The sequence below is a fragment of the Phocoena sinus genome, chromosome 16, assembly GCF_008692025.1.
Source record: "Phocoena sinus isolate mPhoSin1 chromosome 16, mPhoSin1.pri, whole genome shotgun sequence".
NCBI lineage: Eukaryota > Metazoa > Chordata > Mammalia > Artiodactyla > Phocoenidae > Phocoena > Phocoena sinus.
Genome location: NC_045778.1, coordinates 43,830,667 through 43,846,738, shown reverse-complemented (window position 1 = coordinate 43,846,738; position 16,072 = coordinate 43,830,667). Strand labels below are relative to the sequence as shown.

General features: G+C 39.3%; 1 protein-coding gene across 1 annotated transcript in view; it reads right to left on the bottom strand.

Annotated features, from left to right (window-relative positions):
- PCDH15 (protocadherin related 15) overlaps positions 1 to 16,072 on the bottom strand; it is a 743,572-nt gene that overhangs the window by 181,082 nt on the left and 546,418 nt on the right. The window contains 2 exon segments of the mRNA XM_032608284.1: positions 8,136 to 8,360; positions 11,406 to 11,711. Of these exon segments, the coding sequence (XP_032464175.1) occupies positions 8,136 to 8,360; positions 11,406 to 11,711 (531 nt within the window).

Genomic DNA, 16,072 nt, shown 5'->3' with positions numbered 1-16,072 from the left:
AGGAACCTCCATACTGTTCTCCACAGTGGCTGAACCAATTCACATTCCCACCAGCAGTGCAAGAGTGTCCCCTTTTCTCCACACCCTCTCCAGCATTTATTGTTTCTAGATTTTTTGATGATGGCCATTCTGACTGGTGTGAGATGATATCTCATTGTAGTTTTGATTTGCATTTCTCTAATGATTAATGATGTTGAGCATTCTTTCATGTGTTTGTTGGCATTCTGTATATCTTCTTTGGAGAAATGTCTATTTAGGTCTTCTGCCCATTTTTGGATGGGGTTGTTTGTTTTTTTGTTATTGAGCTGCATGAGCTGCTTGTAAATTTTGGAGATTAATCCTTTGTCAGTTGCTTCATTTGCAAATGTTTTCTCCCATTCTGAGGGTTGTCTTTTGGTCTTGGTTATGGTTTCCTTTGCTGTGCAAAAGCTTTGAAGTTTCATTAGGTCCCATTTGTTTATTTTTGTTTTTATTTCCATTACTCTAGGAGGTGGGTCAGAAAGGATCTTGCTGTGATTTATGTCATAGAGTGTTCTTCCTATGTTTTCTTCTAAGAGTTTGATAGTTTCTGGCCTTACATTTAGGTCTTTAATCCATTTTGAGCTTATTTTTGTGTATGGTGTTAGGGAGTGATCTAATCTCATACTTTTACATGTACCTGTCCAGTTTTCCCAGCACCATTTATTGAAGAGGCTGTCCTTTCTCCACTGTACATTCCTGCCTCCTTTATCAAAGATAAGGTGTCCATATGTGCGTGGGTTTATCTCTGGGCTTTCTATCCTGTTCCACTGATCTATCTTTCTGTTTTTGTGCCAGTACCATACTGTCTTGATTATTGTTGCTTTGTAATATAGTCTGAAGTCAGGGAGCCTTATTCCTCCAGCTCCTTTTTTCGTTCTCAAGATTGCTTTGGCTATTCGGGGTCTTTTGTGTTTCCATACAAATTGCGAAATTTTTGTTCTAGTTCTGTGAAAAATGCCAGTGGTAGTTTGATAGGGATTGCATTGAATCTGTAGATTGCTTTGGGTAGTAGAGTCATTTTCACAATGTTGATTCTTCCCATCCAAGAACATGGTATATCTCTCCATCTATTTGTATCATCTTTAATTTCTTTCATCAGTGTCTCATAATTTTCTGCATACAGGTCTTTCGTCTCCTTAGGTAGGTTTATTCCTAGATATTTTATTCTTTTTGTTGCAATGGTAAATGGGAGTGTTTTCTTGATTTCACTTTCAGATTTTTCATCATTAGTATATAGGAATGCCAGAGATTTCTGTGCATTAATTTTGTATCCTGCTACATTACCAAATTCATTGATTAGCTCTAGTAGTTTTCTGGTAGCATCTTTAGGATTCTCTATGTATAGTATCATGTCATCTGCAAACAGTGACAGCTTTACTTCTTCTTTTCCGATTTGGATTCCTTTTATTTCCTTTTCTTCTCTGATTGCTGTGGCTAAAACTTCCAAAACTATGTTGAATAAGAGTGGTGAGAGTGGGCAACCTTGTCTTGTTCCTGATCTTAGTGGAAATGCTTTCAGTTTTTCACCATTGAGGATGATGTTTGCTGTGGGCTTGTCATATATGGCTTTTATTATGTTTAGGAAAGTTCCCTCTATGCCTACTTTCTGGAGGGTTTTTATCATAAATGGGTGTTGAATTTTGTCGAAAGCTTTCTCTGCATCTATTGAGATGATCATATGGTTTTTCTCCTTCAATTTGTTAATATGGTTTATCACATTGATAGATTTGCGTATATTGAAGAATCCTTGCATTCCTGGAATAAACCCCACTTGATCATGGTGTATGATCCTTTTAATGTGCTGTTGGATTCTGTTTGCTAGTATTTTGTTGAGGATTTTTGCATCTATGTTCATCAGTGATATTGGCCTGTAGTTTTCTTTCTTTGTGACATCCTTGTCTGGTTTTGGTATCAAGGTGATGGTGGCTTCGTAGAAGGAATTTGGGAGTGTTCCTCCCTCTGCTATATTTTGGAAGAGTTTGAGAAGGATAGGTGTTACCTCTTCTCTAAACGTTTGATAGAATTCACCTGTGAAGCCATCTGGTCCTGGGCTTTTGTTTGTTGGAAGGTTTTTAATCACAGTTTCAATTTCAGTGCTTGTGATTAGTCTGTTCATATTTTCTATTTCTTCCTGATTCAGTCTTGGCAGGTTGTGCATTTCTAAGAATTTGTCCATTTCTTCCAGATTGTCCATTTTATTGGCATAGAGTTGCTTGTAGTAATCTCTCATGATTTTTTTTATTTCTGCAGTGTCAGTTGTTACTTCTCCTTTTTCATTTCTAATTCTATTGATTTGAGTCTTCTCCCTTTTTTTCTTGATGAGTCTGGCTAGTGGTTTATCTATTTTGTTTATCTTCTCAAAGAACCAGCTTTTAGTTTTATTGATCTTTGCTATTGTTTCCTTCATTTCTTTTTCATTTATTTCTGATCTGATTTTTATGATTTCTTTCCTTCTGCTAGCTTTGGGGTTTTTTTGTTCTTCTTTCTCTAATTGCTTGAGGTGCAAGGTTAGGTTGTTTATTCGAGATGTTTCCTGCTTCTTAAGGTGGGCTTGTATTGCTATAAACTTCCCCCTTAGAACTGCTTTTGCTGCATCCCATAGGTTTTGGGTCGTTGTGTCTCCATTGTCATTTGTTTCTAGGTATTTTTTTATTTCCTCTTTGATTTCTTCAGTGATCACTTCATTATTAAGTAGTGTATTGTTTAGCCTCCATGTGTTTGTATTTTTTACAGATCTTTTCCTGTAATTGATATCTAGTCTCATGGCGTTGTGGTCGGAAAAGATACTTGATACAATTTCAGTTTTCTTGATTTGTGACCCAAGATATGATCTATCCTGGAGAATGTTCCATGAGCACTTGAGAAAAATGTGTATTCTGTTGTTTTTGGATGGAGTGTCCTATAAATATCAATTAAGTCCATCTTGTTTAATGTATCATTTAAAGCTTGTGTTTCCTTATTTACTTTCATTTTGGATGATCTGTCCATGGGTGAAAGTGGGGTGTTAAAGTCCCCTACTATGAATGTGTTACTGTTGATCTCCCCTTTTATGGTTGTTAGTATTTGCCTTATGTATTGAGGTGCTCCTATGTTGGGTGCATAAATATTTACAATTGTTATATCTTCTTCTTGGATCGATCCCTTGATCATTATGTAGTGTCCTTCTTTGTCCCTTTTAATAGTCCTTATTTTAAAGTCTATTTTGTCTGATATGAGAATTGCTACGCCAGCTTTCTTTTGGTTTCCATTTGCATGGAATATCTTTTTCCATCCCCTTACTTTCAGTCTGTATGTGTCTCTAGTTCTGAAGTGGGTCTCTTGTAGACAGCATATATAAGGGTCTTGTTTTTGTATCCATTCAGCCAATCTGTGTCTTTTGGTGGGAGCATTTAGTCCATTTACATTTAAGGTAATTATCGATATGTATGTTCCTATTTCCATTTTATATATTGTTTTGGGTTCGCTACTATAGGTCATTTCCTTCTCTTGTGTTTCGTGTCTAGAGAAGTTCCTTTAGCATTTGTTGTAAAGCTGGTTTGGTGGTGCTGAACTCTCTCAGCTTTTGCTTGTCTGTAAAGGTTTTAATTTCTCCATCAAATGTGAATGAGATCCTTGCTGGGTAGAGTAGTCTTGGTTTCAGGCTATTCTCCTTCATCACTTTCAGTATGTCCTGCCACTCCCTTCTGGCTTGTAGGGTTTCTGCTGAGAGATCCGCTGTTAACCTTATGGGGATTCCCTTGTGTGTTATTTGTTGTTTTTCCCTTGCTGCTTTTAATATGCTTTCTTTGTATTTAATTTTTGACAGTTTGATTAATATGTGTCTTGGCGTGTTTCTCCTTGTATTTATCCTGTATGGGACCCTCTGTGCTTCCTGGACTTGATTAACTATTTCCTTTCCCATATTAGGGAAGTTTTCAACTATAATCTCTTCAAATATTTTCTCAGTCCCTTTCTTTCTTTCTTCTTCTTCTGGAACCCCTATAATTCGAATGTTGGTGCGTTTCATGTTGTCCCAGAGGTCTCTGAGACTGTCCTCAGTTCTTTTCATTCTTTTTTCTTTATTCTGCTCTGCAGTAGTTATTTCCACTACTTTATCTTCCAGGTCACTTATCCGTTCTTCTGCCTCAGTTATTCTGCTATTGATCCTATCTAGAGTGATTTTAATTTCATTTATTGCATTGTTCATCGTTGCTTGTTTCATCTTTAGTTCTTGTAGGTCCTTGTTAACTGTTTCTTGCATTTTGTCCATTCTACTTCCAAGATTTCGGATCATCCTTACTATCATTATTCTGAATTCTTTTTCAGGTAGATTGCCTATTTCCTCTTCATTTGTTAGATCTGGTGGGTTTTTATCTTGCTCCTTCATCTGCTGTGTGTTTTTCTGTCTTCTCATTTTGCTTATCTTACTGTGTTTGGGGTCTCCTTTTTGCAGGCTGCACTTTCGTAGTTCCCGTTGTTTTTGATGTCTGTCTCCAGTGGCTAAGGTTGTTTCAGTGGGTTGTGTAGGCTTCCTGGTGGAGGGGACTAGTGCCTGTGTTGTGCTGGATGAGGCTGGATCTTGTCTCTCTAGTGGGCAGGTTCACGTCTGGTGGTGTGCTTTGGGGTGTCTGTGGCCTTATTATGATTTTAGGCAGCCTCTCTGCTAATGGGTGGGGTTGTGTTCCTGTTTTGCTAGTTGTTTGGCATAGGTTGTCCAGCACTGTGGCTTGCTGGTCGTTGAGTGAAGCTGGGTGCTGGTGTTAAGATGGAGGTCTCTGGGATATTTCCACCGTTTAATATTATGTGGAGCTGGGAGGTCTCTTGTTGACCAGTGTCCTGAAGTTGGCTCTCCTACCTCAGAGGCAGAGCCCTGACTCCTGGCTGGAGCACCAAGAGCCTTTCATCCACACAGCTCAGAATAAAAGGGAGAAAAAGTAGGGAGAATTAGTAGAAGTATGAGTAAAGAAAGAAGAAAAGGAGGAAAGGAAGGAAGGAAGAAAGAAGCAAAGAAGGAAAGAAAGGAGGGAGGGAGGGAGGGAGGAAGGAAGGAAGGAGGGAAAGAAGGAAAAAAGACAGAAAGAAAGATGATACAGTAAAAATAAAATAAAGTATAATATAGTTATTGAATTAAAAAATATTTAGAAAAAAAAAAAAAAAAAGGGACGGATAGAACCTTAGGACAAATGTTGGAAGCAAAGCTATACAGAAAAAATCTTACACAGAAGCATACACATACACCTTCACAAAAAGAGGTAAAGGGGGAAAAATCATAAATCCTGCTCCCTGAGACCACCTCCTCAATTTGGGGTGATTCGTTGTCTAAAGGAGGGAAGGAAGGAAGGAAAGAAAGAACGAAGGTAAAGTATAATAAAGTTATTACAATTAAACTTAATTATTAAGAAAAAGAATTTTTTAAAAAAAGTCATGGACGGATAGAGCCCTAGGACAAATGGTGGAAGCAAGAGTATACAGACAGAATCTCACACAGAAGCATACACGTACACATTCACAAAAAGAGGAAAAGGGAAAAAAATCATAGATCTCGCTCCTAAATTCCACCTCCTCAATTTGGGATGGTTCGTTGTCTATTCAGGTATTCCACAGATGCAGGGTATATCAAGTTGATTGTGGAGCTTTAATCCGCTGCTTCTGTGGCTGCTGGGAGAGATTTCCCTTTCTCTTCTTTGTTCTCACAGCTCACAGGAGCTCAGCTTTGGATTTGGCCCTGCCTCTGCGTGTAGGTCGCTGGAGGGCGTCTGTTTTTTCGCTCAGACAGGACGGGGTTAAAGGAGCCGCTGATTCGGGGCCACCGGCTCACTCAGGCTGGGGGTTGGGGGATGGGGGAAGGAGGGGCACTACGTGCGGGGCGGGCCTGCGGCTGCAGAGGCAGCGTGACGTTGCGGCAGAGGCTGGCGTGATGTTGCACCAGCCTGAGACCCGCCGTGCGTACTCCCGGGGAAGTTGTCCCTGGATCCCGGGAACCTGGCAGTGGCGGGCTGCACAGGCTCCGCGGAAGAGGGGTGCGGAGAGTGACCTGTGCTCGCACACAGGCCCCTTGGTGGCGGCAGCAGCAGACTTAGCGTCTCCCGCCCGTCTCTGGGGTCCGCGGTTTTAGCCGCGGCTCGCGCCCGTTTCTGGGGTTCGCGCTTTTAGCCGCGGCTCGCGCCCGTCTCTGGAGTTCCTTTAAGCAGCGCTCTTAAACCCCTCTCCTCGTGCACCAGGAAACAAAGAGGGAAGAAAAAGTCTCTTGCCTCTTCGGCCGGTGCAGGCTTTTCCCCGAACTCCCTCCCGGCTAGTCGTGGTGCACTAACCCCTTCAGGCTATGTTCAAGCCGCCAACCCCAGTCCTCTCCCTGAGCTCCGTCCAAAACCAAAACCCGAGCCTCAGCTCGCAGCCCCGCCCGCCCCGGCGGGTGAGCAGACAAGCCACTTGGGCTGGTGAGTGCCGGTCAGCACCGATCGTCTGTGCAGGAATCTCCCCGCTTTGCCCTCCGCACCCGTCGCTGTGCACTACTCCGCGGTCCCGATACTCCCCCCTCTGCCTCCCGCAGTCTCCGCCCGCGGAGGGGCTTCCTAGTGTGTGGAAACTTTTCCTCCTTCACAGCTCCCTCCCACTGGTGCAGGTGCCGCCCTTATTCTTTTGTCTCTGTTTTTTCTTTTGCCCTACCCAGTTACGTGGGGAGTTTCTTGCCTTTTGGGAGGTCTGAGGTCTTCTGCCAGCCTTCAGTAGGAGTTCTGTAGGAGTTGTTCCACGTGTGGATGTATTTCTGGTGTATCCGTGGGGAGGAAGGCGATCTCCGCGTCTTACTCTTCCGCCATCTTCAAGGTCCCCCCAGTGCTGGAGATAAAACTCTTCCTTCAGGTACAGTGGATCAAACTTATCAACAGAGAGCAATAGATCCTTTTTCTTTTAGTGGTGATGACGAGCATCCCTCAGATCCAATGTGAGAACACACAGATGATGTCCCCTTCAGTCAGCTCATAAGGAAGCCCTCCCAAGAAGATCCAGGCGCTGTCCTTGTACTCGGAGTGCCAAGACACCTTCTCCGCTACCCCCAGCTGGACCTCACGCTCATTCAGCTCGTTGATCAGCTTAACCTTAGTTAAAGGGCTGCACAGGGCGCGAAAAAACGCACAAGTAAGCGCGGCCCGGCTTCATCTCTGCAGGTTCACGCTCAGAAGCTAGGAACAGACTTCACGCTCAGAACCTAGGAACAGACTTCACGCTCAGCCTCATGTCTTCTTTTAAATACACAGCTTAACAATCACAAGAAACCCTAAAGGTGGAAGACGACATGCTTTTCTAGGCAATCAACTGGTGCAGGGTATTTTATTAAGCTAGAAGGCAAATCTAGAGAGGCTGAGAGAGTCCCCAAGGTCATAGAACTTGAAAATGGCTGAGCAAGAAATTAACCCCAATTCCATCTGATTCCAAAGCTTGTTTCATTCCAGAATCTTGAGTTCCAACTAAACTAAACTAACTAGTTCTTGGGGGCTTAGAATTCTTAAACTTTCAGAATCCTCTTATGCTTTTTTTTAATTTTTATTTTTTTAAGTTGAAGGATTTGGATGAAGTTATTATCCCTGGTGCTGTGGAATCTGGACTAAAGTGTAGTCTAGAGAAATTATGACTTGATTGAAGTCACAGAGCTAATGGTGGACCCAGGGAGACACAATGTTTGAACTCTTATTTAGTGGTTCTTTCAAACTTTTTTTTTTTTTTTTTGCGGTACGCGGGCCTCTCACTGTTGTGGCCTCTCCCGTTGCGGAGCACAGGCTCCGGACGCGCAGGCTCAGTGGCCATGGCTCACGGGCCTAGCCGCTCCGCGGCATGTGGGATCTTCCCGGACGGGGGCACGAACCCGTGTCCTCTGCATCGGCAGGCAGACTCTCAACCACTGTGCCACCAGGGAAGCCCCCAAACTTATTTTTTATAAGTTAAATAATATAGTTATTTCCCAAGTCTTTGTAAATACTGTACATTCAAAATTTTATGTTCTGGCTCTGGTACCACATATAATTATGAATCCTGCCCCCAGATATTATACTATAGTGTGGATTTAAAAAAATAACAAAAACAGGAACTACATGTAGAGAGTACAAAGTAGGCAACCAGAAGTCATCTATATTCCTTACCTTTACTATCACTGTGACAGTAGCAATACCAGGTGGCATTGTTCCATAAATATCAAAGGCCTCCACTAGAAAAGTGATACTTGCTTCCTGGTCTGGAAATGCCTCATAGTCCAAACTCCTTAAAAGGGAGAGCTCTCCTGTAAATGGATGTAGTGCAAAAATGTGCTTCACTTCCGGACTTCTTATCCGATAAGATACATTAGCTCCGAGGTCAACATCTTTGGCCTGTAACAAATTAAGAAGAAGAATGGTTATATCACTGCCATTGCCAAAATAAAGAAATGCAGGACTGATAGAAGTCATGTGTCAGTACCTAGAACAGCATGAAATGAATGATGATCAAAAGGCATGTTTCAGAGAGAAACATTTTTTAAAGTAATTTACCAGATAGAGGGAGAGGGAGAGAAAGAAAGAGAACAAGTCAGAGACAGAGACCCATGAGGTTTTGTCATTGTTGATCTTGTTACTGTACCTATTTTATTTGAAAAAAATCACTAATTAAAAGGATCATACCACAGTAAAGAAATAAATATTGTCATAAATGATTGCTTATTATTTCCTGACGATTGTATAACCATGAAAAATAATACCTTAAATAAAAATAAGTATTAGTGTGTGCTTTCCATAAACATAACAGGTTATTAAAGGGCTATATGAAAACGTAAATATATCTTCTCACAAAGATCCTATAATACATTTCTAGAGATCACTCTATTATACCTCCCTTCTTTTAACTAATACTTATTGAGTGTGCACAAAGTGCTATAGAGATGCACAAGATGAATACAAACAAGATACCTACCCTCCAGATTACTGTCTCAAAGAAGAAATAAGACAGAAATACCAAAATAAAAGGGATACATGGATGGACCTAGAGATTGTCATACTGAATAAAGTAAATCAGAGAGAGAAAGACAAGTATCATATGATATCACTTATATGTGGAATCTAAAAAAATGGTACAAATGAACTTATTTACAAAACAGAAATACAGTCACAGATGTAGAAAACAAACTTATGGTTACCAGGGGGAAAGGTAGGGGAAGGATAGATTGGGAGATTGGGATTGACATATACACACCACTATATATAAAATAGATAACTAATAAGGACCTACTGTACAGCACAGGTCTCTACTCAATACTCTGTAATGGTCTTTATGGGAAAAGAATCTAAAAAAGAGTGGATATATGTATAACTGATTCTCTTCGCCGTACACCAGAATCTAACAGAACATTGTAAATCAACTATACTCTAATAAAATTGTTTTTTTTTTTTTTTTTTTTTTTTTTTTTTTTTTTTTATGCGTTACGCGGGCCTCTCACTGTTGTGGCCTCTCCCGTTGCGGAGGACAGGCTCCGGACGCGCAGGCTCAGCGGCCATGGCTCACGGGCCCAGCCGCTCCGCGGCATGTGGGATCCTCCCAGACCGGGGCACGAACCCGTGTCCCCTGCATCGGCAGGCGGACCCCCAACCACTGCGCCACCAGGGAAGCCCTAAAATTGTTTTTTAATTCCCATTTCCAAAACTAAAGTCATTAAAGCGAAACATTAAAGCGAAACAAAAAACAGCTGAAAAAACAGGTTTCAATAGGAAGTCTTATAGATGACTCTTTCATTCAGTAGTAGAGACTGGCAAAGGCAACTCTGGCAGAGGAAATGGAATGGAGCCAAGGACAGAGTGGGGAAGGTCAGGGTGCGTTAAAAAATGCATGCAGTAAAGCAAGCATCTTTGTGAATGTCAGTCTTGGCCCCCTCCAAACAGTTATCAACATCACAATGGGAAAGACACTGTTAAAGCACAGATTTTATGATGTCACCTTCCTGCCTAAAAATTCTTGTTTTCCATTTCATTTTGGATCAACTCCAATCTCCTTAACATGGTGAGAAGGACACATATATTTTCCAGCCCTTTAGCTCCTCACTCTTCTCTCCTCCAGGATTTTGAGCAGGTTCTTCCACTGCCTTGAATACTCTTTCTTCCCCCTTGAATGCCTCTTATTTGCCCCTCAGTTCACAATTTAGAAATAAACTTTCTCCAGGAAACATTCTCTTTGTTCTCAAGATTAGGTTAAAGAGCCCCTCCTGTGATCTCCCAGGTTCCTTGCATTGAGGACCTCTATATTAATTACCAGTTACTTGTCTGTTTGCTACACCAGACTGAAAATTCAATGAAAGCAGGAAACCTGTCTTGTTCATGTTTGAATCCCCAGAGTCTAGCAGAGGACTTGGCATGCAGTGAGCACTGAAAATATGCTTATTGAATAAAGGAATGAGTGAATGAATAGATGAATAGAAGAATAAATGGAGAAAGAATGGCCCTCTCCACCAGCATCTGCCTTTTTTAGATGTATTAATGTTTGCTCACTAAGTAAACACATATTGAGTTGAATTATGGAAGAAACACAAGTTCCTGAAATGCATGCTAACAAAATTCAAGTTGTAGACTGCAGGTTGAGAAAGGACTATATTTTTTTCTTACAAAATACACTTCATAGACCACCTATGTCATAATTAAAGAGGTTGTGCTTAAAATGCAGACCTCTAGGCCAATCTAACCTACTGAATCAGAATGTCCAGAGTTTCTGGTAATAATTTATTTGAGGACTGAAAAAAAGAGGCTTAGCTATGAAGACACTAATAAAAAGGAGAGTTAGACTTCTGGAAGGATGCCAGTTGTGTACGGAAAGTGAAAAAGATATTACAAAATAATAGGTACAGCAATATCCCATTTCTGTAAAATATGAGGCAATTCTGTACATGTATATATGTGTATGAATGTATATATATATGTACACACTTGCATACATGTGTATTTATATATATATGTAAATAGTTATTTGATATTTGTGTGAGCACAAACATAAATGTAACAGAATACACATAAAATTTAATACCGAGGTACAAGGTGAGAGTCTATTAAGTTTTTTTTTTAAATAGTCTCGTATTGTCAACTGTTGCAATAAACATTTAGCATTACTTTTGTAAATTAAAAAGAAATCTGTTAAGAAGTGTTATTCAATTTCTCACAAAGGCAACTTTTCTCCCTTTAAATTTTGGTATATCTCTAAAATAGGGTTGTTAGATAAAGCACAATATGTAATATTTGAAATATTTGAATGCTTATATTCAAATTTACTCACTTAGCTGAAATTGAAATTTAACTGCATATGCTTTTTTTTTTTTTCTTTTAAATTTACTAAGTCTGGCAGCCCTACATGAATGTCAAATCTTATACAGAATTCATGAAATAATTGCTTCTTCCACACACCTCTACTTGAAGGAAACTGGTCCCGGCTGGCAGATTTTCTTCAACGACGACAGTATATGTTGAATTGGTGAACACAGGACTATTATCATCAATATCCAAAACCCTGATGGCCACTGTTAGAGTTGAATAACGAGGGTGTACCGCTCCATCAGTTGCCACAACAACAAGTTCATAGTAGTCCCTGACTTCTCTGTTAAGCTTCACTGATGTGTAAATGCTCCCATTGGATGTGATACGAAAAAGATTATTGAAGTTACCCAAACTGTAGTATACTTGGCCATTTATTCCAGCATCAGCGTCTGTTGCCTAAATAAAATTAAAAACAAAGGAATTCACATAGTACTCTGTTATGATTTTTTCACATTACATTTTGTTATGCTGCCCTGCCAGAAGGGGATAAAGAATTATGGCATATTTCTAAGCAAATATTTTTTTTCTCTAGGGAGAAAATTTAAACGATAATGACAATGTAGTACAAAAGTCTAGAACATGAAAAGAAATATACTATAGTTTAATTGATGTTCTTCATTCAAAATGAACATAACATAATTTGATACCAGTAGAAATAACAATATTATATTATGACAGAAAATTCACATTTCAAAAATACTGAATTTTTCCTGTATTATCATTTCTTTAATAGATTTTGAATTCTAAAATTTAAAAAAACACATTTAGGTTTTAATTAAACATAACTGACTGACAACTTAAGATTTTACAGCTTTTTAAATTCAAGCACTATATGTGTCTATATGTGTGTGTGTGTGTGTGTGTGTGTGTGTGTGTATAAGCACCATATATATATAACTGCATTTAATCTGCCTGATATTCTTATGAATAAATATCATTGGTCCCATTCTACAAATAAGAAAGCTGTGGCTTATGTACTTTAATTATCTTGCTTAGGGTTACACAAGAAATAAATACCTCAGTGCCCCAGTTCTTAGTATAATGTCTTGCATATAAACCTACTTAATAAATATTTGTGGAATTAATGAATGTTAGAATAAATTAATGCAAGGAACTGAGATTTAAAACTAAACATGCTCCAAAACCCAAATAGAAGTGAAAATATAGTAACTGTAAAGCAACTGCAAAGGGCTCTTCTTTAATATTAGAATACAATCTCCAAATGATAACAGAATTGTTGATGCTATAATAAACCTATTGTAACTGAAAATTTTATGTAATATTAAATCACTTTGCATCAAATAAAATGGGTAAATTTTGAGTGACTATTCTTCTGATGGAGTGTTATGAGAATTAGAGTGTTATGAGAATTAAAATAATCTAAAAATCAATTAATTGGAATATAAATTATGATATTTCATTATCAAATACAGTGCATTTTGTGCTAAACAGTTCTATGTTATTGTTTCTCAAAGAAATTGGAATGAATCTTAGCATCTATAAAATATTACATAATTATGCCCCAAACTTCACTAAGGAAAGGAAGGAAAACAAGACACTTGGCTGCATTATGAGCCAGGGACACAATAATCACTTAATATCTACAAAGCCTGGGATGCAATATAATGTATTTTGAACAGCACACGAGCAGATGTATATCCACCTTTACAAACACTGGGGAAGCATGTGGGGTGGGTTTGCTGAACACTTGTGCCTTGTTTGAAACGATAAAGCCCAAGATGTCCATAACTGCGCTCCTCCTGACTGTCATAATGCCAGACATTCCAGCAGGATTTGTCCCTTTTATTCATCAAAACACAAATGACCCTGGGAGGGCATTACCTCTGGAGTTTTAAGCCTGAGAAAAGATAGAAGAGTAATTGCAGGAATGTCTGAAGAGGACAAAAATACTGTAAAAGAGCTGCAGAGTTTCCATAGACATATTTTCTTCTACTTTTACATTTTTCTTAGAATTTGTCTTACAGATTATTGACATATTAGTCAAGCTGGTCATCTTAGTGGAAAAAACAAACAACAATACTGCCACATCCCTTACAAAAAAAAACAACCAATCAAACAAAAAGTGTTATTTTTTGTCTTAAATCACTGCTCAAGTAAATAGAAAAATACAAACCAATAATGTAAGTACGTTCTATTTCATTAAACCAACACTCTTAAAAGTTTCAGGGACATTTTCTGTCTGTGGGTATTTTTATGTAATCCATAATTTAAATGATTCTTGCCCAAGATATATTCTTATTTATCCCCATATTGGAAGATTTATTATGATAGAATGATTTAATTTGATTAATATGGCTGTGTATGTATATGTGTGGGGTGGAGGGGGATGTTAGGTATGTATTGTACTATGTATGTCCAGCTACTTAACTAATATCTCTACTAGGACACTTTATGCATATTATATGAGTTTTCTACTGTTGCCATAACAAATTACCACAAATTTAGTTGTTTACACATTGCGAATTTATTATTTTATAGTTCTATAAATCAGAAGTTCAACATGGGTCTCACCTGGCTAAAACCAAGGTATGCATAGGTCTGTATTCCTTTCTGGAGGCTGTAGGAAAAGATCCATTTCTTTGCTCATTCCAGTTATTGACAGAATACAGTTCCTTGAAGCTGTAGGATTGAGATCCCCACTCCCTTTTTACGTGTCATGTAAGGACAATTCCCAACTTCTAAAAGCCACCCACATACCTTTTCTCTTGGCTCATAGCACACTTCTTCCATCTTCAAAGCTAGCAATGGTGGGTCAAGTCCCTCTCATATTTTTTGAATCTCTCCTTCTATCTCATCTCTCTGATCTACTCTTCTATCATCCTCTTCCACTATTAAGGGCTTAGATGGCTACAATGGGCCCGCCTGGACAATCCAGGGTAATCCTCCCATTTCAAGGTTTTTAACCTTATCACATCTACAAAGTTAATTTTGTTATGTAAGGTAACATATTCACACATGGGATGTATCTGGGGGATCATAATTCTGTCTACCATAGAATGAGAAGCTTAACATGTTTCTAATTGAACTTTTGATTATTTCTATGTCCAAATCTTTGTCATCTCCAATTCCCCTACTTCACTAAATGGTTCTTCCACTGACCAACAGATTACATAAGAAATAAAGAAGATGTTCCTGAGATCTACTTCTTCTACCTTCTCAATTATTTATTTATTCAATAATTTCAGAAAAGCTTATTTAATACTATGCATGAGGCTCAGCTCCAAGCTGTGAGATACATTGGTATATTAGGTAACAAGGTCCAAGACATGGCATTTACAGAAAAATCCCTATTCCATTTATAATACATTGTCTCCAATGTATGCAATATCTCAGTCCTAACCACCTTGGCCCAAGCCACCACCAACTGCGGCTTAGATTGCTAGATTATGTCTCTATTTTCTTTTCAGTTATTTCCTTTCAGAGAGATCTTTTATAATAGATAAATGACATCATTCCTCTTAATATCCTCCAGTGATTTCCACTGCCTTCAGCACCATTCAAACGTTTACCATAACCAAGAGTTCTCCTACTAAATGTTACTTTCACTGTGTTCTGGAATAATGCAAATCTCTCCAACCTCCAAATTTCTCCAAAGCCTCTTCCTAAAGGGCTTCCACTATTATTCGCTAGGCTAATACCTATTCACCTTTCAAATGTCCATTTAAACATCACTTCCTCAAATGATTCCTCAAATCACACCTGAAATGTAAATGAGACCCTCCTGTTATACATGGCAAGAACTCCATACACGTATAATTTATATCACTTTTACTAGATTTAAATTATAGATTTATTAATGTGATCATTTGTTTAACACTTGTCTCCCTTCTTGCAAGTGGGAAGACTGTGATCATCTTGGCGGAACTACTGAATCCAGGTCTATATGGAAAAATATCATTTTTATAAAGTGAAAAGTAGTATTTTGTTATGACCTAGATAAGAGTATGATAATAAGTAAATATCTTTGCATTTTTAATGTTTTGTAGAGTGACAAACAGGGACTATGTAGGTTAAGATAGCGAATGACCTTGATATATAAAAAGAAATTGCTACCTTATAGAAGTGCTGTTTAGTTTCAGTGTTTCCACTATATATATTTTTTGATATCATTAACTTTGGTATGTCACTTGTTCCCTCTAGGTCTCAGGTATCTCAACTATAAAAGATGTGAAGTGGAACAGCAGTTTTGAATCTCTTTTGCTACCATTATACACGTCTGAGATGAAATTCACAAACATGGCACAGATCATCAATTATAACAAGAATAAGAAGATAGCTGGGGGGGGGAACCTTGAAGATGGCGGAAGAGTAAGACGCGGAGATCGCCTTCCTCCCCACGGATACACCAGAAATACATCTACACATGGAACAACTCCTACAGAACACCTACTGAAGGCTGGCAGAAGACCTCAGACCTCCCAAAAGGCAAGAAACTCCCCACGTACCTGGGTAGGGCAAAAGAAAAAAAGAAAAAACAGAGACAAAAGAATAAGGACGGCACCTGTACCAGTGGGAAGGAGCTGTGAAGGAGGAAAAGTTTCCACACACTAGGAAGCCCCTCCGCGGGCGGAGACTGCGGCAGGCGGAGGGGGGAGCTTCGGGACCGCGGAGTAGTGCACAGCGACGGGTGCGGAGGGCAAAGCGGGGAGATTCCCGCACAGAGGATCGGTGCCGACCGGCACTCACCAGCCCGAGAGGCTTGTCTGCTCACCCGCCGGGGCGGGGCGGGGCTGCGA